This window comes from Salmo salar, chromosome 03 (assembly GCF_965601325.2).
Source record: "Salmo salar chromosome 03, fSalSal1, whole genome shotgun sequence".
In the NCBI taxonomy this organism is placed as follows: Eukaryota; Metazoa; Chordata; class Actinopteri; order Salmoniformes; family Salmonidae; genus Salmo; species Salmo salar.
In genome coordinates this window covers 67,544,807-67,570,951 of record NC_138293.1, presented here as the reverse complement: position 1 = coordinate 67,570,951, position 26,145 = coordinate 67,544,807, and the positions used below count along the sequence as shown (strand labels likewise).

At 44.4% G+C, this 26,145-nt stretch overlaps 2 protein-coding genes across 3 annotated transcripts in view; one reads left to right on the top strand and one right to left on the bottom strand.

Moving 5' to 3' along the window:
* The window catches only part of LOC106601258 (serine/threonine-protein kinase WNK4), a 78,851-nt gene extending 59,624 nt beyond the window's left edge, over window positions 1-19,227 (top strand). The window contains exons 5-20 of one of the 2 annotated variants that reach the window (XM_082973715.1): window positions 165-253; window positions 1,113-1,332; window positions 1,492-1,891; window positions 3,113-3,312; window positions 3,864-3,934; window positions 5,019-5,145; window positions 5,316-5,432; window positions 6,910-7,083; window positions 9,193-9,247; window positions 10,893-11,024; window positions 12,286-13,181; window positions 13,405-13,498; window positions 13,983-14,565; window positions 15,364-15,569; window positions 15,656-15,750; window positions 15,967-19,227. In XM_082973715.1, the coding sequence (XP_082829841.1) occupies window positions 165-253; window positions 1,113-1,332; window positions 1,492-1,891; window positions 3,113-3,312; window positions 3,864-3,934; window positions 5,019-5,145; window positions 5,316-5,432; window positions 6,910-7,083; window positions 9,193-9,247; window positions 10,893-11,024; window positions 12,286-13,181; window positions 13,405-13,498; window positions 13,983-14,565; window positions 15,364-15,569; window positions 15,656-15,750; window positions 15,967-15,969 (3,462 nt within the window). In that variant the 3' untranslated portion in view covers window positions 15,970-19,227. The remainder of the gene's footprint in view (window positions 1-164; window positions 254-1,112; window positions 1,333-1,491; window positions 1,892-3,112; window positions 3,313-3,863; window positions 3,935-5,018; window positions 5,146-5,315; window positions 5,433-6,909; window positions 7,084-9,192; window positions 9,248-10,892; window positions 11,025-12,285; window positions 13,182-13,404; window positions 13,499-13,982; window positions 14,566-15,363; window positions 15,570-15,655; window positions 15,751-15,966) is intronic. The other variant, XM_082973714.1, reaches the window with a different exon arrangement.
* Window positions 19,228-19,313: 86 nt separating this feature from the next.
* On the bottom strand, window positions 19,314-22,910 carry coa3b (cytochrome C oxidase assembly factor 3b). Its single transcript, NM_001141177.1, is given in 2 exon segments — window positions 19,314-19,836; window positions 22,669-22,910. Coding segments are annotated over 2 exon segments (279 nt in total). The 5' UTR covers window positions 22,841-22,910; the 3' UTR covers window positions 19,314-19,729.
* Between the last annotated feature and the right edge of the window lie 3,235 nt (window positions 22,911-26,145).

Here is a 26,145-nt window from a genome sequence, read left to right as displayed (position 1 = left end):
ACGCTCCACTCCCTGCTCTGCTCCAACTCCGCTCTGCTCACATACTCTGCTTCAGGGGTCCTTCTGCCTGCATCAGTCCTCTCCTCTCCCAAATGATGGAGTGATTGACGTCGGTGACATATCTAACCGTTCCTCTTTTCCCCTTTCCTTCTTTCTCCTCACAGGGAATTAAGCCGGACAGCTTCTTCAAAGTAAAAGTCCCTGAGTTGAAAGAGATCATAGAGGGATGCATCCGCATAAATACAGACCAGAGGTAGAGTAATCAGATAGGAATTCTCTTTACTCACCTTACCTCAGACATCCGCTTTCAGTCTGGCACTGCGGTGGTGTGGTATCAAATGTTGGATAGATTGTAGTTTGAAGTGTGTGTGTGTGTGTGTGTGTGTGTGTGTGTGTGTGTGTGTGTGTGTGTGTGTGTGTGTGTGTGTGGTGTGTGTGTGTGTGTGTGTGTGTGTGTGTGTGTGTGTGTGTGTGATTCTTAATGTGTGCAAACATTAGACAGACAGTTTTGTTCCCCCTAGACAAAGGATATTATCCCTGTCAGGCTAGTTTGTCCAGACTCTTTGTCGCTCTCTCCAACATTAATCTAAGGGCACTGACATTGAAACAAAATAAATTGTATCAGTCTCAGCCAACAACTGTGTAAATGCCCTGACGAAAACAGTTTTATGATTAAATTAGCTTTTCTAATTTCTCATTCTCTTTCAAAGCATTGATTGAATGATGTTGTGAGCTAAAAATAACAGTGAGAAACGACTTCAGACATACATAATTCAAATGTTGCCACATTACTATGGCGAGGGAACTGGGTGACACACACATCGACCATCGTTAATGGTGTCAGGTTTCAGGCCCCTGGGGTTCCAATGAGATGATACCTGACCTTCTGTTAAATAGGGGCACATTACATTACACACCTATCCATCTCTCTCCTTTGGCTGTGTGTCAATAGTCTAAAGTGGCACAGAGTCTGACTCACCACATCCACCCACCTATAGTAAAATACTGTTGTTTTTATGTTTAGTTAATGACAATAAAAAGAACAGACTGAGAAAATACAGTAATATTCAATTCAATGGATTATAAAACTAAGAAAACAGTGGCCTCTCCAGGTACACCATCCAAGACCTGCTGGAACACACCTTCTTCAAGGAGAACAATGGCGTCCATGTTGAGCTGGCGGAGGAGGACGACATGGTGAAGTCTGGCCTGAAGCTGTGGCTGCGTATGGACGACACCAAGAAGCTGCATGGGAAGTACAAGGACAACAACGCCATCGAGTTCCTGTTTGAACTCTACAAGGATGTACCCGAGGAGGTGGCCCAGGAGATGGTGGGTTGTTGATGGATTTCCGGACCCTTTTCACATTTTGTGGATCTCAAGTGTCAAGTTCACTGATTGCTCTCACCCTCCCCCACTTCCTCTCCCTAATCTTCTACCTCACCACCCCCTTTCCTTCCCTCTCCCTCTCCCTCCCTCCCCTCCCCCTAGGTGGTGCTGGGCTTCGTCTGTGAGGCAGACTACAAGTTGGTGGCCAAAGCAATCCGGGACCGCGCCACCGCCATCAAGCGGCAGCGGGAGAAGCAGCGCCGGATGGCCGAGGAGGCCTTGCGCCAACAACAGGAAACTGTCATTGAGGAAAAACCAGAGTCGGCCCCCGAACCAGAACCGCCCACCCCCAAACCTCAAATAGCCTTTCCCATCAAACCGCCCAACCCCGCCCCTGTCTCGGCACCCCCTGACCAGACTCCGCCGAGGCCGGTGATGTCCGTGGCTAACGGCTCGGCGGATTCGGGGATAAACGCCAGCTTCACAGCAGAGACGGAGGAGCAGGAGGCAGACCAGCGGCTGCACTACAACATCAGACACGCCAGCTACTCCTCTGCCACGTGTGAGGATACACTCACTATACCAGTGGTTCTCAAACCTCTCCTTTGGGGACCCTTGGACGTGAACTAGCTCAACGATTAATCTATTCAAGGGCTTGATGATTCGTTAACAAGTTGAATCAGGTGTGCTAGCTCTGGAGTGGCTGGGGGTCCCGAGGAGAGGTTTGAGAACCTCTGCACTATAGTGCAATCACATGGTCATATACAGCAGAGACATTTATCCTAAACTCGTGTCGCTTCGTAGCTGAGCTCCTGAAACTACACATTTGCCCACAGACAGCATGTACAGTCGAGGCTTCTCATGTCTAGGCAACATGCAAAGTGCATTGGCCTGGCCTATACGTATGACGCAGATAGATAAGTATGGTCCACAAGTTTACTGTAAACAAGATATAGAACACAGATACCCTATTCACACAACCTTCAAGATATATAACACAGATACCCTATTCACACAACCTTCAAGATATATAACACAGATACCCTATTCACACAACCTTCAAGATTAGTACCTGAGGCACATACTCGCTGATATGAGGTTTAGCCAAAACATGCTACAAACATTCATTGCTGACATGCTCATGCCCTGGATTCGGAATTACAGTATCACAGCTGCACTGTGTGTGTATGTGTGTGCATGGGCCCACGTGTTTCCTTATATCTGTACAGCTAAAGGGGTATCAGTGGAGGGTGTATTGGAAACTGTTGGCTCAACAGACTTTGCCTAGTGCACGTGCTACATAGCCCTGTGTAGATCCCATGTGTTTTTTATATATCTCTTAAGTAGGCTAATCTTTTGCAGTTGTGCCTCTGTCCATTTGTTGTGGTTACCCTCGAGCCCTGCTAATCCATGTAGCCGTCCCTCACGGTGCCTGTTAGTGGAGCCCAAAAAGGACCCCTCCCTCAGGACGTTAGGATTTTATTTTCATGAACAAATAACAAGAAACATTGAGTATACATTATTTCCAGACAAGACGTATCTTTTACAGTATATGTTAACACATTCAGGGGTACATGACATAAAGAAGAGATTGATAACATGTTAAATTAAATCAAATGTATTTATATAGCCCTTCTTACATCAGCTGATATCTCAAAGTGCTGTACAGAAACCCAGCCTAAAACCCCAAACAGCAAGCAATGCAGGTGTAGAAACACAGTTAATGCCTGTCTGTCTCTTCCCTCCCACTTCCCTTCCTTTAACCATGATGTCGCCATGGCAGCCGACTGCGAGATGGACGGCTACCTGAGCTCCTCTGGCTTCCAGGATCCTGGGGATTCCCCTCTCCAGCCTCCTGTTAACTCCTCCCCTTCCTCCATCACTCCTGTTCCGTTGCCCCTGGAGATCCCTCGCATCGAGGCCCTGGCCATCAAGGCTCCTCCCCCTGACGCTCCACCAATCCCGGCTCTCCGCTTCCCCTCGGTAGGTAGCCTGTATGAAGGTCTTGAGGTTTATATTTCTATGGATGTAGAGCTCAACAGTCAAAATATTAATTATCATGACTTCTTATAACTGTTATATTTAAGCAATAAGGCCCGAGGGGGTGTGGTATATGGCCAATATACCACGGCTAAGGGCTGCTGGACACAGCCCTTAGCCGTAGGATATTGGCCATATATCACAAACCACCAAGGTGCCTTATTGCTATTATAAACTGGTTACCAATGTAATTAGTGCAGTAAAAATAAATGTTTTGTCATACCCATGGTATACGGTCTGATATACCATGGTTGTCAGCCAATCAGCATTGACGGCTCGAACCAGCCAGTTTATAAAATGTGTTATATCCAGTTAGGACTCTTACACAACACCTTACCAGGAAAGTTTCTGGGCCCTACTAGTTTTATAGCGGGGATATGTGTTTATGATTAGAGTGATGAGTGGATAAGCCATTAATACCCAGAATAGCCATGAGTGTGTAATTTTAGCACCCTACCTCAACAGACTATTCTGACCCTCTGTCCCTCCCCCAGAGTATCGCTGTGTCCAACACTATCATGCCCCAGTCAGGAAACGCCAGTGGTTTCTCTTCTCCTGTTGACAGGTAACCCAAACACATGTAGAACCCCTCTTCCATGATGGGGGTGTTGTTCAGGGTATAAAGAAAGGCAAAGGCCTGCACCACACACCTTATGGCCAGTATCTAAGTATAATGTGATGTGTGTATGGCAGTGTTGCATTCAAGACAACAAAGGCCCAACAAAGGAACAAATTTCAAATGTACTATAGAAGTATACAACCACTATACAAGCACTTTGCTGCTTTTAACTAGTTAATAAAGGTTAAATAAAATAATTAAATAAATAAAACTAGAATGGACTTCTTCCCTGTCTAATGGGTGGGTATCCGTGCAGTTAACACACAATTCCGGTAGTATCCATTAAAGCAGGACAGGTGTGTGTGAACTTGAAGGCGATCTTTTATTGAGCCTGTGTGTGGTTCTCTATCCCCATGGGAAATAGCCAGCAAGTCTGACATGGCGAACAACACTTTGATGAATGATGCCACGTGAATGTCTGTTGAAAGTGCTCCGTTGGAGTGTGCTTCCCTTTCTCCTGTGTGACTCACCTAACACACATACACACTCTTTCTCTCTCCCCCCATCCTCCCCCTGCCCTCGTCCCCCAATCACCCCATTTCCTGTGTGCAATTAGAGCGAGAGTGGAGCGAGAGGTATCAGAGCACTTCCTTCCCTTCAGGTGCCTTTCTGACTGTAATCCATAATGGTCTCGGGGGAGAAGGTCAATGGTCTTAATAGGCTTTTCCTTCTGGGAGCTGGGTGGGATGGAAATAACCTTTTAATAGGAGTTAGAAGACTTTCAGTGGTTTGTTTGGCCATACACTACAGCCTCATTAATAACCAGTTCGTTATTAGTTGTGTAGAATAAATAAGACTAGAAGTAGACATTAGTAGTAGTAGTAGTAGTAGTAGTTGTTGTTGTTGTTGTTGTTGTACTTTCAGTAGTAGTAGTTGTATTGGTACTTCAAGTGCGAGTAGTTAACATTTTTGTAGTGGTGGTAGTAGTGTAGGTGTTCTTATAGCAATAGTTAGTATTATCAATAACAAAAGGACACAGGGTTACATCTCCTGGTCAGTTGTCATAACCCACTTCCTGATTATCCCACAGCTATGCCTCTGATGTGACATCAGGCTTGAGTGATGGCAATGAGGGCCTATCAGAAAAGAGTGCCAACAAACGTACCGGTACCAAGCTCTTCAGGAGTAGAGCCCGCTCACGCTTACGAATCACTGGGGTATGGAATGTCTGTCTGTCTGTTTCTCTGTCTCTCTGTCTGTCTGTCAGTTAGCAGTTGTAATGAATTAATCACATACAAAGAGGATTGCAATCCAAGTCATCCTTGGTCTTGTCAAGTGGCTACATGTTCTGAGTGGATAAACACTTGTTTTTGTCCTGTCCTTCCAGTTGTCTGACAAGGTGGACCGTGTGGTGGAGTGTCAGCTCCAGACTCACAACAGTAAGATGGTGACCTTTAAGTTTGATCTGGACGGAGACAACCCGGAGGACATTGCTGCTGTCATGGTGAGTGTGCTGTGTGTGTGTGCATGCGCGTATCTTCAACTCAACTAATTCTTATCCACTGAGCCACTGTAATCTCATCCAGTGTTACAAAACATCGGCGTTTTTCAAGCAGAACCTTAACTTCCCAGAGAACACAGAAGAACACTGTGCTTGCTCCTTGAGAATATAACATCTAATTATCCAATCAATGAAATAGTGTAAGAAAGTGAAACTGACCATGGATTCCAGCAAGATCTCTCACAGTTTTGGAAAGAATGCTGTTTGGCCTTAGCCCTGGGAAAGCATGGTTAATGGTTTTGATTGAATATGCCCCAGTCATAGGGGAACATTTCTCTAGTTCTTAAAACTTCATAGCAGTTGCTCACATCATGGAGTTGATGGGATTAAAACAAGCTGAAAATGACTGCAGAGAACAATTTTGCATTGGTGCACTGCAAAAAGTGAAATCTAAACAAGCCAAAATATCTTATATTGAGTGATAATTCATAACAAGCGAAATTAAACATCATTGGCAGATTGCTTATTTTAACCTATAAAAGGCTTAATACAAGTAATTTATCTTATTTCAAGATATTTTCCAATATATTTTACCTTAAAATGAAATAGTAAAACATATCTTGAAAAATGTATTGAAATGAGATAAATTACTTGTATTATACCTTTTTTAGGTTCCGTAAGCAAATTTAACTGCCAAAATAATGGAAATACTTCCAATGAGGGATACAAAGTATACTAAAAGTAGGTGCTTCCACACAGGTGTGGGTCCTGAGTTAATTAATCAATTAACATCATGCTTAAGGTCATGTACAAAAATGCTGGGCAGGCCATTATTTTGGCTACCATGGATATGCCCCATAGGATGACAATGCCACCATCCACAGGGCACGAGTGGTCACTGAATGGTTTGATGAGCATGAAAACACTGTTAACCATATGCCATGGCTGCCTCAGTCACCAGATCTCAACCCAATTGAACACTTACGGTGCCTGAGACTGTTTTCCACTACCATCAACAAAACACCAAATTATGAAATTTCTTATGGCAGAATGGTGGCCCAACAACCTATTAAGACACTTTATGTTGATGTTCCACTTTATTTTGGCAGTTACCTGTACAATGTACTTGGCATTTCAAGACCTGCAAAGCTAGTTTCAAAACTAGTGTGTATGAAAGCTATCGACTCACTGCTCCAGTAGCCATCTGCCTAAGTGGTAGCCCTGACACATGACTATAGACCCCTGTTTCAGGACTAGCTAAGTGGGTGTCTGTTATGAAATCCTGACAACAACAAGCGAAGATGATTGTTTACTCACGTTCAAAATCTTCCTCTCTTTCTTCCCTAACTTTGTCCATCTGTGTCCTTGTTTGTCTCAATCGTCAAATCTGTCAAATCTAACTGTTCCTTCACTCATATCTGTTTTATTGATTGAATGATTAATTTACTGATTGATTGACTGATTGATTTAACTCCCTCAGGTCCACAATGAGTTCATCCTTCCCTCTGAGCAGGAGGGCTTCATCTACCGCATGCGTGACATCATCAAGCGTGCAGAGGCCCTGATGAGGAGGGGCGAGCCCCTGAGTCTGGGGGATGCTGCCCACCAGCTCTACCCCTACCTCAGCGAAGTGGGCACCCTGTCCGCCTCGCAGGTCAGTGCCATAGACATATACATCATTGGTCAGTGCCACCATGCCAGATTTTTACATTTTTTATTTCACCTTTATTTAACCAGGTAGGCCAGTTGAGAACAAGTTCTTATTTACAACTGCGACCTGGCCAAGATAAAGCAAAGTAGTGCGACACAAAAAACAACACAGAGTTGCACATGGAATAAACAAACATACAATCAATAGCACAATAGAAAAAGTCTATATACAGTGTGTGCAAATGGCGTGAGGAGGTAAGGCAATAAATAAGCCATAGTAGCGAAGTAATGACAATTTAGCAAATTAACACTGGAGTGATAGATGTGCGTATGATGATGTGCAAGTAGAAATACTGTTAATACAGCAGCGGTTAACCACTGCTGCTGCCCATTGTTGGCATGGTCCACACGTGCATACAGCTGTACACAGACCAAATACAACACAATACAGTGTGTTAAAAACCTGTACTATTACCACCAGTAGAATCTGCTTATCAATCATTCGTGAAGCATCTATGTAGGGTTTATGAAAACTTAAGCCTTAAAAGTCTTATTTTTTAGTTACAAAACCAATAGTTACAAAATAGTTACAAAACCAACCATCTATTGTCACGCCCTGACCATAGAGAGCCCTCTCTATGGTGTTTAGGTCAGAGCGTGACTAGGGGGGTGTTCTAGTCATTGATTTTCTATGTGGCTGGGTTGTATGGTTCCCAATTAGAGGCAGCTGATAATCGTTGCCTCTAATTTGGGATCATATTTAGGAAGCCCTTTCTCCCACCTGCTTTGTGGGATATTGTTTTGTTGAGTGCTGATGTGCGCTCTGTTACTTCACGGTCGTTGTTTGTTTATTGTTTTCTTTAAGTTTCACTAATAAAAGATGTGGAACTCGAATCATGCTGGGCCTTAGTCTATACTGAACAAAACTATAAACGCAACATGCAACAATTTCTAAGAGTTTGGCTTCATATAAGGAAATCAGTCACTAGAAATACATTCATTAGGACCTAATCAACTGATTTCACATGACTGGGCAGGGGTGCAGCCATGGATGGGCCTGGGAGGGTATAGGGCCACCCACTTGGGAGCCAGTCCCTGCCAATCAGAATGACTTTTTCCCAACAAAGGGCTTTGTTAAAGACAGAAATACTCCTCAGCACCCCCCTCCCCCTCTTCAGATGATCCCGCAGGTGAAGAAGCCGGATGTGGTGGTCCTGGGCTGGCGTGGTTACTTGTGGTCTGTGGTTGTGAGGCCGATTGGATGCACAGGCAAATTCTCAAAACAACGTTGGAGGCGGCTTATGGTAGAGAAATGAACATGACATTCTCTGTTGGACATTCCAGCAGTCAGCATGCCAACTGCACGCTCCCTCAAAACTTGAGACATCTGTGGCATTGTGTTGTGTGACCAAACTGCACATTTTAGAGTGGCCTTTTAATGTCCCCAGCACAAGGTGCACCTGTGTAATGATCATGCTGTTTAATCAGCTTATTGATACGCCACATCAGTCAGGTGGATGAATTATCTTGGCAAAGGAAAAATGCTCACTAACAGGGAAATTAACAAATTTGTGCACAACATTTTAGAGAACTAAGCTTTTTGTGCATATGGAACATTTCTGGGATCTTTTATTTCAGCTCATGAAACATGGGACCAACACTTTACATGTTGCATTTATATTTTTGTTCAGTGTATATAAGTGGTGCACACCTCCAGTCCTTGAGGGCCACAGTCCTGATTTTCGTCTTGAATTTAACTATGGGATTGATTTCTACCTGCGAAAGGAGATATTTGCACTCTCCAGCTAATCAGTAACATCAATCAACTGCCTGGTGAAAAATCTAATCAGCACGACTGGAGAACTCAAAGACCAGAGATATGCACCCCTGAGACAGATGGTTGGTTTTGTCTGTTGTTGTTTTGTAAGTTGTGCACTTGTTGGTCCCACTTACAATGAACAACAACTTTAATGCCCTGGGTTATTTGCCCCTGATCTTTAGAACAACTTAACAACAAAAGCAAGTGCATGGCAATCCTCTGCAGCAAGACAGCATATGCCATGGAGTGATTTTAACGGTTGATTGGTTGACTTGCTTTGTGATTGTATTTCAGCCGAACTTACACGCGCATGGACTGGAACGGACACATTCCTCTTCGTCTTTGCCCGGTAAGGAAGATTCCCTGTGTGCGTGTGCAATATATGTATAGATGTATGTTTCTATAGTGCCTATAGAAAGTTCTGCACCCCCTTGAACTTCTTTCACATTTTGTTGTGTTACAAGGTGGTATTGAAATAGATTTAATTTTATGTTCTTGTCATTGATCTACACAAAATACTCTGTAATGTCAAAATGAAAAGAAAATTCTACACATTTTTACAAATTAGTAAAAGTTTAATAACTACAATTTAGTCGTTGCATAAGTATTTACCCCCTCAGTTTAGACTTCCCCTTCCTCTGTCCCACATACATACAACATCTGTAAGGTCCCTCAGTCAGGTATTGAATTTCAACCACAGATTCAACTACAAAGACCAGGGAGCTTTTCAAATGCCCCATAAAGAAGGGAGGTGATTGGTAGATGGGTAACAATAACAAATCAGACATTGATGATTTCAAAACAGCTTCAGTTCAATGTCTGTGATAGGAGAAAACTGAAGATGGATCAACAACATTGTAGTGACTACAATAATGACCTAAATGACAGAGTGAAAAGAAGAATACAAATATACAGAATACAAATATTCCAAAACATGCAGATGTATGCAACGAGGCACTAAAGTAATACTGCAAAAGAAACACAGCAAAGGGCTACAATTTTTGGCCTAAATGCAAAGCCTTATGTTTGGGGCATATCCAACACAACACATCACTGAGTAACTGCCTCCTTAATTTCAAGTTTGGTGGTGGCTGCATCAACATATGGGTATGCTTGACATCGGCAAAGACTGGGGAGTTTTTCAGGATGAAAAGAAATGGGATGGAGCTAAGCACAGGAAAACGTGCTTTACAGGACAATAACCTACAACACAAAAACAATCTACACTGAAGTTGCTTACAAAGAAGACAGTGAATGTTCCTGAGTGGCCAAGTTACAGTTTTGACTTAAATCTGCTTGAAGATCTATGGCAAAACTTGAACATTGCTGTCTAGCCATGATCCCCAACATCCTTGACAGAGCTTGAAGAATTTTGAAAATAATAATTGGCAAATATTTCACAATACATGTGTGCAAAGCTCTTATGAGACTTACCCATGAAGACTCACAGCTGTAATCATTGCCAAAGGTGTTTCTAACATGTAGCAACACTCAGGGGAGTGAATACTAATCAAGGTATATGAGTGTTTTATATTTCATTCATCTTTGACAAATGTTAGAATTTTTCTTCCACTTTGACATTAGAGTATTTTGTGTAGATCGTTGACAACAAATGACAATAAAATCCATTTTAATCCCACTTTGTAACACAGTAGAATGTGAAGAAATCCAAGGGGATGTAGACTTTCTATAGGCACTGTATGTCTGTAACTATAATGCTTTTGCACATTGTACTTTAGGGACCATAATGGAAATAATTATCTGACTTTATTGCGCTATCCCTGTCACGTTTGTAAACGTATGTACATGTACTTTTTTAACCGGCTAATAAAATCAATCAATCAACTGAGTTGAATTGGTAACCTAAGCAGCACAGTGACGTCCATCACATATAGATTTGTCATCAGTCCCCACAAACACATCGATACGGTATGATCAATGTCACTTTGGTGTATCTGCGCATGTTTAAGAGTTTATTTGTCTCTCTGGGCCAGACTTTGCTGAGGGCAGCGTTGCTCAGCTCCGAGGCTCGTCTCCTGTGGCGCCTGTTGGAGACTTCTACATCGACCCAAAGGCAGTCCCTTCTGTTCGTCCCCTCCGCTCTCAGTCCTTCCAGACCACGTCAAGTACGTACCACACTCCAAACCCCGAAAAACTGTCTGGCTGCTCACCATCAACCACACAAACAAAAACGTTTAATTTATAGCTGGAATCCTTAATAGGTGAAACTGCCACGTCCGTTTGGGATGTTACAATAACAAAAAAGTTACTGCAAACAACAAACACAGTTTGGACATCAGACTTTGAGTCTTAGACTTTGAATGCTTATTACAGTAGTAGTCTGAGTAGCGGTGTTGATATACTTTGATATTGCCAAAGTATATATTCGTTTACCAATCGGGCATCGAGATAGGCAGAATAAGAAGGAAAGAAGATTTCCATTAGAAGCAATAGGCCGTCTGGCAATTGGAGACAAAACATGTGATACTCTAAATGGGCATAAGGTTATTCGAAGAACTGGTATTCCCACCCAGACACACCCACTCACCTCTAGTGTTCAGGTTTACTGTAGAGCAGAGTGCTATCAGCCAGCACTGTGCGTCACTTCCTCCTCTCAGGCACCTCAGAGTCTGAGTTCGCCCCACAGCAGGGTCCCTTGGGTATTTACCTCAACCACCCAGAGGGGGGACGGTTCAGGCCTGAATGCCCTCTCTTATTCTCTCTCTCTCTCTCTCTCTCTCTCTCTCTCTCTCTCCCCTCCAGTTGCTCTCTCAGAATGTTTACTGACCGATACAGTGGGGATTTTCCCACTCTGTCTCAGCTCTACTGAGAGTTGCCATTCAGTCTATTTTAACAGGTGTGAGGTTTATGTGCAGCTGCAATGTGAAAGAGGAGTTAAGTGAGTTACATAATCCATCCATCATTGACACGTTTTAGCTTTTGTTTATTTTGTGGTCTGTAATTACTTTTGACACTCTGGGCGAGTCAAAATTCCTTTTGACTGACATGCCTTGATTTCATGGGAACCTGTGCTTAACGGAGCTGAAGTTGTGCTGCAGAATGATATCTCTGTCCATTGGTAAGATTGAAAAAGGAAGGAAGTATCTACATTTGTGAGAGGAAAAGTGAATGTAACCAATACTGTTTCACTGTATCTATATCTGAGTGAAAGTAGGTCTTTCCTCAGGTGGTCCAGTTTGATTTATGTTGTAAATAACTGAATGGTTACTTTAGATGTGGTGCTAGGCAGAAGGGAATGCTGTTTAACATGAACTCTTTAGAACAGGTCTTTATTCGGTTTGTGGATGGAACCCATTCAACCAGTCATAAGTCAGATTGTTCCCCTACTTATGAGTCTAACCCCAATATTCCTTATGCGTCTTCCAGGTTCTTCCCAGACCTTCCACCCGCCTGCTTCCCATTACCCCCAGTATTCCCACCCCGAGGCCGTGCCCCCCGTGATGCCCCTCAATCAGCTGCCTCACCTGCCCCAGCAGTACCCCAAGCCCCCCAATGTCCCCAACACCCACTTCCCCTTCCCTTACCCTGTCACCCAGAACTCCTCAAAGCCCGCCGGCGCCCCCTTCACCCCCGAGACCCTCCACCGGGTCCTAAGCAACTCCAACCTCTCCTCCTCTTCCCCATCCCCTTCCTCCTCCCCGGCCAAGCCGGCCACCCCAGGGCAGCAGCAGAGGGGTGAAACGTTACCTCTGAGCGGTGAGGTAGTGGGCAGTACCCCCCAGCCTACCCCTCCAGCCCAACAGCAGCAGAACCCAGGCATGTGGCCCCCAAACAGCCACAACCAGCCCCTCTTTTCCCTGGCCAACGTGTTGTCCCTGGCCATGAGCGTGGCCCAGTCCTTCATGCCCCCCACCTCCATGCCCAGCGGTCTGAACCCAGCCCAGTCTGGCTCCTACCACCCCTCCATGTTTGGCCCTCCCCAGCTGATGCCAGGGGAGGGCCCCTACCAACCCCAGGGCAAGATAACAGCAGGCCAGTATCTGGACATGTGCCAGCAGTATGCAGACACCCAGGCTCTGCACCAACAGAGCCTGTTGAAAGCCAACGTAGCCCCAGGGTCACCCCAGCTTGGCGGGCTAGTGGATGGGACTGCTTTCAGGCAAGCTGGCTCCAGCCTCTCTCCTCCAGGATCCAGGGCGAGTCCCCAGATGTATTGCCAGCTGGGGCCCAGGGTGGGGTTCCAGGAGCAGACAGACAGCTCAGCCTCCACCTCTATCACCAGCTCCCCCTCCTCCTCAGCTCCAGCCAGCCCACAGAGCACCGTGAGTCACTTAATAAATATGTGCTCATATACATGAAGAAGAAGTGTATACTGTAGGATATGAATTTGCTTCAACCTGTGTTGCCTTACCTTTAAAACCTCAAACCTGTTCCTCTACAGTGTTGTATAGATTAGACACGCCTGTAACATGTTCTGGCATAGTGTATTATTACAGTACTGAGCTGGTAAAGCTGAAAAAATGTTGTTGTTATTTTACCCTGCAGGTGTCTTCACCCAGGCTAAGAACCTCTTCACCCCTGGTGGTGTCAGAGTCAGGAGCAAACGCTGCCAAAAACAGACTGTCACCTATCTCTGAGGGTAAGCTCTCTCTCCATGCCATACACCTTTTCATTGTGTATGTATTTGGCATGATGAGCTAATAATAGTTAATCACGTCAATTCATTTTTAATTCATGTACATTTTTAAAGCACTGTCTGTTTCCAAGATAGCCGATATGTCAGGAAAAACCACATTGTATTTTTGCACCTGCTGTGTCCATGGCAACTTAATATACGATACTGTGGATCGTTCGTTTATCAATTCACTTTTTACTGTGTACTTGTATGACCCCAAGGTACTCTCTCAAGCAACATGACTTAAATCATTGCACAGTTAAGTCTGCCCCCCAAGTGCCCAACCTGTAGTATGAACTTTGATGAGAAATACATTGTTGTGTAGATGAGTAGGCTGGCTTAATGTCAATGACTTTCTAGACACCATTATAATGTGTGTCAATCATGTAACGTGACATGACTCTCGCTCTCCCCCGCTCTCTTCTCTCTCTCTCTCTCCCTCCAACAGAGAAAAAGCCTACAGTTACCGTCGGCCGTTTCCAGGTCACACCCAGCAGAGAGATCCCTGCAGCCTCCGCTAGACCTGCCCAGGATCCTCCCCAAACCCACCCACAACACCAAACCCCGCCCACAGTCACCGTTAGCACTAGCCCTTCCTTCCGGGAAAGTGAATCTGATACCAGCACTGAGGAGCAGGGGGGCGAATCAGAAAGCAGCATTAGCACTGTAACCGTGTCCCCTCCCCAGCGATCCCCCGGCGGGCCCCTGTGTAACCTAGACATCGCCCACTCCTTGCCTGGAGGCCCTAAGCAGACAGAGCAGGAGGACCAGCAGGAGAGTGAGGAGGAGCCAGACAAGGAGCCAGACAAGGAGCAAAAGGAGGGAGAGGAGGAGGAGGAGCTGAGGAGAAGGGGGGGCCGGAGGCTGAGCCTGAGCCTGTGGGAGGGTACGGCGGGGAGCCCCCAGTTCAGCGGGAGCAACCTGAACCAGCCCTGGATGAGCTACACACGCAGCGCCTCGTATGTCAGCAGTGACGAGACAGAGAGTGAAGACGAGGATATGTGCGAAGAGCTACAGGAACTCAGGGACAGGTGAGTGGAGGAGAGGAGGCGCACCATTTCTGTTTTTGAAGTCAAGTCTCTGAGGTTGTGAACAAACACACAGTCAAAGTAGAAAACATTGTTCCACCAATCAAGGTCTCCGGTTCCTTCCCAGTCCTCCAAAACAAAACAATCGGAGTTATGGCCACACTGTTGATAGGAAGTAGAAGTGTGTCTTTATCACTCTAGTTGAATTAAAAAGACTTCTAAGAACTGTTGACATCAACATGTGTAATAAGGTCATATGCATTGTCGTTCAGTGGAGGCTGGTGGGAGGAGCAATAGGAGGATAGGCTCATTGTAATGGTTGAAATGGAATCAATGGAACGGAGTCAAACATGCGGTTTCCATATGTTTGATACCGTTCCATTCATTCCATTCCAGTTATTACAATGAGCCTGTCCTCCTTTAGCTCCTCCCACCAGCCTCCACTGTCATCATTAGAGCATGACATAAGGTTTTGAACATTCTTAGAACTTGGTTTGTCAACACCAAATGGTCATTAAACCAAAATGATCTTCCAAATTCACGACCTGACTGTGAAAACACAAACACCATTTCAAGCTAACTTAATAAAAGTCTTCTTACCCCTTCTTTGCCCCTGACCTTGAACATCTTCTCCCTTCTCAACTCTTTCCCTGTCCCATTCACTCTCTCTTGTATTCTCTCCTCCTTGTCCTCTATTCATGTTCTGTGCCCTCTCTCTCTTTCTTCTTCTTCTCCCTTCCCCTCTCTGTCCTTCCTCCCTTCCCCCTCTCTGTTCTTCCTCCCTCCCTCTCTCTTTCTCAGGCACCTGTCAGAGGTGCAGGCCCTCCAGCTCACTCAGAAGAGAGAGATTGAGGCGCTGTATGAGCGGATGGGAAAGGTGCCTCCCCCTGGCATCATGTCCCCCGCCGCCATGCTCAACAACCGCCAGAGGCGCCTCTCCAAGAGCGGTAACTACCCCGGCTCGCGTAGGAACAGCCTGCAGAGACTGGATATACTGCCCCCTGCAGGTCAGTTGGTATTGTAGTAGTTATGTTGCTGTCTGGTTGGGAGTTCGTTATGACTTAGCTATTCCCTCCATGTCTTACAAACACAGGGATCATGCGTAAAAACTCAGTCAATGGCAGCAGCAGTGGCTCTCAGGAGAGGTCCAGTAAAGGGGTGACCTTTGCCCCCGACTACAACCGGATGGTGAGCAAGCACCCTGTCTGACCCATGATCCCTGAACCCTGACCGTGTCAGTCTGAACAATTACATAGAACATTTTGACAGGTGTAATCCTTCTAAAAACCTGTACAGTGACGAAAATAATATGTTAACGTAGTCACCTTGGTTTTTGTTTGTTAACCTGCTTGGTTACTTGGTGAACACACTACGCCCTCTGACCTCTAACCTCTCTCCTACTAGTGAGACGCGTCTCCCTGTGTGATCCGGAGGACTGGGGGTTGGGGCAGGTGATACTGTGGCCAGCCGCCTCCCCTCCCAACCAGGAAGAGAGGGAGCCCAATGATGACCAATAAGTTGCCAAGCCCAGTGCTGAACAGATAGCTCCCAGCCTGAGCCTTGGGATGGGGAAACCGGATGGCCAGAAGACATGGGCCTTTTCTCAATTGGATTTGCTCAACTCCTGCGTCCTCTTTCCTCTGTCCTCTCTACGCTGTCTTCTCTCGCCTCCTTTTGAAAAAGGTCATTGAGGAGAGGTTGCAAGGAGAGTTAACGAGGACGAAAATGCGCTTGTAAGAAATTAGACTTCTCCACTCAGGCAAATGACGTTTACAGGGGTGGATCCCAAAATAAATGTGTAGAGTGATAAAAACAAATGAAGTTAGTTGTTCAAGACATTTTATAGATACAACTATAAGTAGCATATTGTTTGTAAACATGTGCATGCTTTTCTCCATCAAAAAACAAAAGCTGATTCAAAGGGGGTGTGGCAGATTTCTACAGGGCCTACAGGGCCTTCCCTGTAGCTCAGTTGGTAGAGCATGGTGTTTGCAACACCAGGGTTGTGGGTTCGTTTCCCACGGGGGGCCAGCACAGAAAAAAAAAAATGTATGAAATGTATGCATTCACTACTGTAAGTCGCTCTGGATAAGAGCGTCTGCTAAATGACTAAAATGTAAAATGTAAATTCTTCCGTGAAGGACTCAGGTAGGACACACATGACTATCATCTATGGAAGATGGCTAACAAGGAGGAAGAACACTCTTCTGTTCGCCTCGAACACTTATCAGTTTCTGAGTCACGGAGGAGATAGGACGAAGGAGAGGTTGGAGGACAGACTTTTTCCCAAATGAGAAAAGGCCATGGTCATCCACACAATGGGCCTCACTAAACACTCCTCCTAACGGCGATAGATAAGGATCCCATTGTCAGAGCACCAAAGCACCCTATCTGCCATCTGGTTCATGTGCAATACCATGAGTTAGTATTGCGACACCAATCCAAGGAAGTCCCCTCCCGATCTTAAGGATGCTAAGCTTATATAGCTGTGTGTAGCGTCAGGTCAAATGGAAAGTGAGGATAGGAAGGCTAAAGGTGTGTGTTTCTACGTGTGCACTTATGCGGATGCTGCCTGTGCTAGCCCTGGAAAACACACGTCCCAGAAGCCCTGCTCTCTCCTGCACTTCGGTTTCCAACTGCTGCAAGCAGGAACTCCTCTTACTACAATATGACCCTATTCAATCCGAAGTGCTGAAGATCTGCTTAATGTTGCGATTGACAACTAAAGGCAATGTTCCTGCGGTCGCAGAGACTGTATTCACGGTAAACGCTGCATATGTCTGCTCAATCGGAAAAAAACGTAACATTTTTACGCGGGTCATCCGCAATACTTTGGCGATATGGATTGAATCCAGACCAAGCTAAACAGCGTTTTACTGTCCAGATGTTATGAATCAAGAGATAAGATAGCTTTAGCAGGATGAGATGTAATCATTGCCTTCAAAACAGTGTATTTGTAGGGTTTATAATATTGTGAAAGGAATGGGATGAACAAATATGCATCTATCTAATGTATTGACCGGCAAGTCAGCAGTTTTCCATTTTGCAGCTCCGCTTACTTGGTCTGCTGGGCGAACTAAATCAAGTACACCTAAATAAGAGTCAATCCAAGCCGCCTGCAAGTATCAGCAAAACATCAGAGCTGTCTTTGGTGTAAACAAATGTTCATGAGGCAACACAAATCACACATGGTGCATGAAAAACTAAATGTCACTTTATTGAACGTACACTGAACACAAATATAAACACAACATGTAAAGTGTTTGTCCCATGTTTCATGAGCTGAAGTAAAAGATCCCAGAAATGTTCCATATGCACAAAAAGCTTAGTTCTCTAAAATTACATTTGTTTAGATCCCGGTTAGTGAGCATTTCTCCTTTGCCAAAATAATCAATCCTCCTGACCGGTGTGGCATATCAAGAAGCTGATTAAACAGCATGATCATTACACAGGTGCGCCTTGTGCTGGGAACAATACAAGGTCACTCTAAAATGTGCAGTTTGTCACACAACACAATGCCACAGATGTCTCAAGTTTTGAGGGCATGTGCAATTGGCATGCTGGCTGCAGGAATATCCACCAGACCTGTTGCCAGAGAATTTAACGTTAATTTCTCTGCCATAAACCGACTCCAACTTCGTTTTAGAGAATTTGGCAGTACATCCAACCAACCTCCCAACCACATACCACGTTTATGGCATCATGTGGGCGAGTGGTTTGCTGATTACAACGTTGTGAACAGAGTGCCCCATGGTGGCGGTTGGGTTATGTTATGGGCAGGCATAAGCTACGGACAACGAACACAATTGCATTTTATCAATGGCAATTTGAATGCACAGAAATACCGTGACGAGATTGTGAGGCCCATTGCGAGACCCATTTTTTGTTAAGGTATCTGTGACCAACAGATGCATATCTGTATTCCCTGTCATATGAAATCCAAAGATTAGGGCATAATGAATTTATTTCATTTGACTGATTTCCTTATATGAACTGTAACTCAGTAAAATCTTTGAAATTGTTGCACGTTACATTTATATTTTTGTTCAGTATACAAACACTCCAGGTCTTATAATATACTACACGTTGTTAATTTGTTACTCTCTCTATGGCCTAGTAGTAAAGATACTGGGTGTCACTTATCAGCCTTCATTTTTTAAGCATAGAGTGGACGCTTATGCTTTAAAACGCATTTTATCTTCTTAATCTATGGATTGATACAATGCACTTTCCATAGGGGTCGTTCACTATTGGTATTGAACAATTGCGTCCCTATAAATAATAGCGGGGTAAAGATGTATAGTTATATATTTTAAATTGTATGCGTGCCTATGCATTTAGGGTTGGTAATTATTTGATTAATGACAAAGAACTGAAGCTGTGAAGAATTCTGAGCTATTTGCCTTAAAGTATGCACATGGGGAACGATTGTAGTAGAACACATTAAATATATTACTCAGATTGTGTTCTTCTAAATCAAGACATCAACAGTAAATATACAATATATATTTAGATGTCATGAGCTCTATTTTGTTGTCAATCATGTTTCTAGAAAACATACTGCCATGCAGATTCTGTGCCTTTACCATTTTTTTTACCTTCCAAGCGTGATTGTTTCCTAAATCATATTTGTAAATATTGCTAATAAATGACTATTCAACATCATGCACTGTTTTGAGTTTTCTTTCCCTGTAGGTTGATGTACAAAATCATCACGCATTGACTTTGAAAACTCAAAACTGATACACCGTCAAGTTAACCATTTATTACACACTAATCATCTGATTGCAGCTTTACGTTTCATTTCATTCTATAACAACATCCGAATATCATGGAATAGCCCAACACGTAAGCTTTCTCCTATATTACGAGGCCAATTAGTTGCACAATACACAAACCATGTAATATTCTTAAACAACCTCTTATTATATAACAAGTTATAATATATTCAGAAACCAGTTTGCAGGGTATCCAGGTCTAGAGCATGTGCAAGGTTACATCTATCTCTACAATGCATATTGAAATAAAAGAAATTGATGGGAGCCTCCACCTTTCAAAAACAAGTGTGTATCTTTTGGCCACAGTTGCGTATGGCAGATTGACAGTCCAGTCCCGTGTGAGCTCAGCTTCCACTGTTCCTGTGCAGGTGAGGGAGCTGGGAACATCCCTAAGAGTTGGTCCCGGTCCTGGGGCCTCTGATGTATTTGATCTTTGCCTCGTTATCAATGTCCTCCATGATCCTCTCCTGCTTCACTGAGAGGATAGTGTAGCTGACTGAAGACAAGAAATGGTTAAGGCCACAAAACAGGCAGGAGTAACCTTTGCCTTTTTCCTCTCAAAGAGCATTTCAGTATATTTCTGAGAGTTGTGGTTTTCATTACAGCGCCATATTGAGTGCTGTGGATCCTTTTAGAGCAGTGAGAAATGATAAGACACACACACACCACACACAAACTAGCTAGGAACCTATTTGGTGAACATGACATGCTAACGTTAGCAGCTAGCTAGTGATTAGCTATGAAAAATATTGCCTAGTCAGACCATTACCACTGTTCCAACTGGCTGAAAGGCGTTACTTAGATAATGTAAAGCGTAGACCAGATCATTTTCGACCAGGGCTATAAAGTGCAACCATTTTGGTTGCATATGCTCCTAAATGTTTTGTTGTGCGACCTGCCATTTTATTTTGGGAGCACCGTGCACCTAGAAAAAGAATCACACATACAATAATTGTTGTAATGATTAAGCTTCACTGTACTGTTGTATAAGTGCCCTAGAGATAAAAGTTGGCGTAGATTCGTTACTGTCATTACTGCACCATTACTACAGCGAAAAATGTAATGGATTGCAAATGTCATGAATTGACTATACATTCATAAACCATTTCGCTCTTAGAGACGTGTACAATTTTCAATGTTATGTACCCAGTGGTGTAAAGTACTTAAGTAAAAAATACTTTAAAGTACTGCTTAAGTTTTTTTTTGTTGGTATCTGTACTTTACTATTTATATTTTTGACAACTTTTACTCCGTACATTTTCCGTGATACTCAAAAGTACTTGTTACATTTTGAATGCTTATTCCAATTCACACACTTTTCAAGAGAACATCCCTGGTCACCTCTCCTGCCTCTGATCTAGCAGACTCACTAAACACAAATGTAAATGATGTCTAAGTGTAGGAGTGTGCCCCTAGCTATCTGAAAATTTAAAAAAAAAACTAAATATAAGGAATCTGAAATGATTTATACTTTTGATACTTAAGTATATTTTAGCAATTACATTTACTTTTGATACTTAAGTATATTTAAAACCCAATACTTTTAGACTTTTACTCAAGTAGTATTTTACTGGGTGACTTCTACTTGAGTAATTTTCTTTACTTTTACACAAGTATGACAATTGGGTACTTTTTCCACCACTAAATGTACCTCAATAGGTAGTACTTTCACACAATGTAGAAACCTAATATTCCACAAATGACTAATTTCAATGACAGGTTTTTGTATCAACATTTTAGCTTTTTATAACAAATGTCTTTACAGTTTATAGGGCTCAAAAGTAGCTAGAAATTAATATAGGTACAATAGAATCAATAGAAAAAAACATTCTGGTGCTTCTAAATGTTATGATCCTAACTTTAAATCAGGGGCACCTGTACTACCAATGAAAAATGTAAATTTAAAGTCAATTTTTCTACCAACCTACTTTCCGATACTTCCTCAATTCCTGACTTTGGAAGACAGCGCATGTCTTCTAAACGTCAATGGCTTGTTGCAGGTGGTTTGTTAGAATTTTTTAATTTTTTTTAATTGCTCCATTAAGTAATCCAGCAATGTATACATTGTTATCTTGTCTATTTAAAGTCTTCTCTCATTGATTGAGACAGCTGGGTGTCCACCCCAAAGGCCCTATATCAAGGTCGCAACTTTGGTTTTAGAAGTGGGGGGACAATTATAAAAAAAAAATGTATCCAGTGGGCTACACATTCCAAACAGCCTACCCGACCGTACGGAGGCATTCGCATGGTCCTAAAGCACACCATTGCTGTGTTCTGTATCACATTTCAATGATAAAACTGGGGGGGGACAAAACTCTAACAATTAAAATAAATGTCTTAAAAAATGAAAGGCAGTCAGGAGGCAGCAAATCAGGTGGGCCCATTTTAGCCAATGAGAGGGCATATGCAAGTGAACAACAGGTACAACTCCGATAGTGTTTTTTTTCTCTAAGTTGCCGAGATGTCATGTCCTCCTTATATCAGTTCACTCGTGCCAACCTATGCTTTACAAAACTTCTATTCAATGAGCCAGATGTAGCAAATAAGCCACTACATTTTTTGTTAACCAAATTCAACACATATTGACCTCCATACAAAAACTCCTCAGGTAGTGAGCAGAAAAAAAGGAAAACACTACCTGCTGGAGAAGACAGATTTGGGCCCAGTTATCCATCTTGCTTCACCTCTTCCTCTCTGACACTCACCTGTCTCGATCAATGAGTGTTAGTGCTAACTTGGATCCTTAGGATGTCCCTACCCTTCACATTAACTTCAATGGGGGGGTGGTGACTTCCCAAGGAATCCGGATTGCAAGGACCATCAATGAGAAGATATGAACTAGACAATAGACCTTTTTGCTTTACTTCATGGAGAACAAAAAGTTACATTTATTATTTAATAACAGAGCATATTCTAAATGTAATTATAAACTGTGTGGTTCGAGCCCTGAATGCTGATTGGCTGACAGCAGGTGGAATATCAGACGGGTATGACAGAACATGTATTACTCTAATTACGTTGGTAACCAGTTAATAATAGCAATAAGGGTTTGTGATATATGGCCAATATACCACGGCTAAGGGTTGTGTCCAGGCACCTTAGCCATATATACCACAACTCCTCGGGCCTTATTGCTTAAACAAACCACTTACAACTAGCCAAGGAAGTTTAGAAGACAGGAACTGAGGAAGTGTTGTCAAGTAAATGTTTGTCAAATTCTGTGCTACGCTTTACACTACCTAAGTAATAACCGCTATCATCTAGCTGGAACAGTAGTAACGTTAATGGTCCGACTGAGATATGTATGACACTCTAGATGGAAGGATACACATGCCGATGACAAACGCCCCGATAGCTAGTCCGGTTATGCGGTTGCGACTACGTATTTTTAGCGCGTTTTTCTTCCAATAGTCGAGATCTTGTCTTTTCCTGAGAAGTTGTTTCTGTGCCGCTGAAAGTTGCTCCTTAGAAGCGACCTCTCCAACTCCTTCAGCAGCCATTTCAGTGTTATTATGTGTCTGATAGAAGTGACGTACGTTTTTTATGATTTTTGGTTTGGTTTGTGACTGTACTGGACAGCCCAACAACTGGTGCATGTCCGCCCTCTATCGTTTTGGAGTAGGCTACAAAGCCCACACATTCTGGCTGCGTTCCAGCACGTTTTTATTGCAGTCGCGCTGCGCAGATTACCAATTAGTGGAAAGTAGACTTTACTCCAGTCATTCACAGTTCAATCAAATTATATTATTATATCTAAACGTTGTCTTCAAAATCAAATCAAATGTTATTGGTCACACACATGTTTAGCAGATTTTATTATGGGTGTAGTGAAATGCTTTGCAAATACTTTTTGGTAAGGATTTGCAGGGTGTTATAGGCTAATTATTGTCATCACGTTGACAATTTCATTCATCCTCAATCATTTTCAAGGTAAAATAAATAATTGTAAGTGATGAATTGGTGGACTGTATATTATTTAGGTTAGGTTTTACTTCATGTGTTTGTTCCTGTGTGCTGGTAAGGGCACAGATGGCAGACAGGTAGGATTCCAGTTGAGGTGGTTTAATAATGCTGAAGATGCACCGCACAGTGTATGTAGTATGAATGGGATATGGCACTTAGTGGTCTTGCGACTTGCTGTAACCAAGGTGTGAGTGAGTGAGTGAGTGAGTGAGTGAGTGAGTGAGTGAGTGAGTGAGTGAGTGAGTGAGTGAGTGAGTGAGTGAGTGAGTGAGTGAGTGAGTGAGTGAGTGAGTGAGTGAGTGAATGGTATATCAACAAGGAAGCACACTGGTCTTGGCTAACACAATGAAGGCTAATTGGTGGGAAAACACAAGGATGGCTGGAACTTTCTCTCACTTGACTACTCTAGAGCTGATCTTCTTCTCTGACCTGTAGATCGCCCAGAATGGCTACAGCTCTGATATTATGAACTAACATTACTGATAATGATTAAGTACAAATACGCTCCTGAATTCACTATGTTAATTCACTCCTAAGAAAGGCTCAAGACTTAACTTGACTATCTTAACTCTTACTTAACTCTTACTTACATATCATATCCAAACTTAACAGACATGAGACCAGATGTCTAGGGGTGTCTAGCCACCCCATTAGCAGAGGGCCTTGTTAGGTATAACCACTAATAACTAATCAACTCCAGTCCAGTATTTAAATGATGGGAAGGGTTCTCTGCTCTAGTGGAGTAGAGAAGCTGCTGTCAGCAGAGGGCCTTGTTAGGTATAACCACTAATAACTAATCAACTCCAGTCCAGTATTTAAATGATGGGAACGGTTCTCTGCTCTAGTGGAGTAGAGGAGCTGCTCTCCATAACAGCCGGGCAGGAACACTTAGTCCATTAGGCGCGCTATATGGTGAGAATATCCTCCTGGGAGAGGGGTGAATGTAACTGATGGAACGCTGCTTTGTTCCAGACTACTAGGGTGTCAGCTGGCAGGAAACAAGGGGGAATGCCTGACTGCTTAGCTAATAGGGCACCTGGGACACCTGAGTGTCTGGTGACTGGGGAGCTAAGGACAGGGGTACCTAAAGGCCTGGCAACATGGCCTAACTAATAACTAAGGGCAGGACACTGTGGCAAATAAAGGCTGGCAGGCAGGTCCTATTACATGGTCCAACAGGTCTCCAGCAACTGACTATCAGAGGCTGTTGGGGCTACCAGCAGGGTATCTGTACTAGGGGAAGACTTGTCAGAGGAAACAGTCTCTGGGGCTGACACAGTCTGACACTCGAAGGAGGGAGCGCTCTGGGCTCTATTGGCAGGAGCTGGCTTGACCCCTAGAGCAGCGGCAGGTAGTAGCTCTATGGTGGATAGTGTAACAGGGCTCCGGCTCTGGCGGAGACTCCCCAACCGGATCAGGCAGCGACCTCCAGATGAGGGGAAACTGAGTCTTAGGGTCAGGCGCCAGATGTGAGCTGATAATCGGGCTGAGCTGAGGTCTCAAAGCAGGGACAGACGTGTTCTCCAGAGATGGCAGCAGAGCTCCCCAGGCAGGGTGTGACTGTGGACCCTGGGCTAGAGTTGCAGAGGGTTCTCGACAACTGGCAGATTGGGGCTCCAAGACGGAGCCAGGGTGGACCTCACAGGCAGGAACTAGCGGAGGTTGCAGGGGAGAGGACTGAAGGGCCCAGAAGACAGGGTTGAGCTCTGGTCTCTCAGGAAGCGTCGCTGATGGTCTCAGGCGGAGGCTCCCCCACAGGATCGGAGAGGACCTTGCTGGCGAGGACTGGATGGGACCTCAGGGTGGAGGCTGAAGCGGCCACCGTGGAGGAAGCCATGGTGGGCTCACACTTAAACCAGGTGGGGGCTCCCCAAATGAGCTGCTCTGGTCTCTTTGTACTGAGTTAAGTGGGAACCGCACTGCATGGGCAGCTAGTGTCTGGAAGCCAGGGCCAAGTGGATGGACAGGACAGGGCCACCTAAAATGGCTAGAGATGAGTGGCTAGAGATGAACTGGGCTCCTCATCAGGAGCAGGTGGGGGCTTCTAGTGAAGCCACCCTAACTAAAACAGGGATGACTCCTAGTGTAAAGCCAGGTGGTGGCCCCTGGGCTGCAGCTGGTACCAGAGATACTGGGACAGTGGCTGAGGACTGATAGATCCTTTGTGGTGGCAGACTGAAACACCTTGTCAGGAACAGGCTGGATACCCATGCTGAGGGAAAACTGAGAACCAATGGCAATGACAGTTAGACTGGCACTGTCAGTGGGCTGGTACTCCACACTGGGAGTGTCTTGGAGCTGACAGGTAGATATGTCTCTTAGCTGGACCACTAGTGGAGGAGCCTCCTGACAGGTGGGGTGAGCACCGGGACTGAGGGAACTCATAGCTGCTGGAGGAGGCTCTTGGTAGCCACACTGTAGGCGTGGGGTGTCACTCTGATGGCAGAGCAGTAGTGACTCATCACATGCTGGAGGCCATTTTGTGGGGTCAGGCCACTCACTGTTGTCATACTGTCCATTGCAAGCCGTATCTTATTCGTTGGGTGATGGCTTTGTATGCTCAACCGGCTCTGACGCGGGCCGTGGTGGTGCCAGCAGACCTCTATCTGCTGGAAGGGGGCTGGCTTAGTGGGAGAGAGACTAGCTATAGACTGGGATGTCAGCTGTGGCAGCACGGAGCAGAGAGTCTCAGCGAGCTGTACCATCTCTTCTTGTTGCTCATGAACCTGAGTGAGCCTGACCTGCATAGCTCGCTGGGACTGCCCCAGCTGGGCTCTCCCTTGTTCGATGTACTCTCTCACTAGCTTGTGCTCTGTAGGTGGCTTCCTGTGTTCCCAGTGAC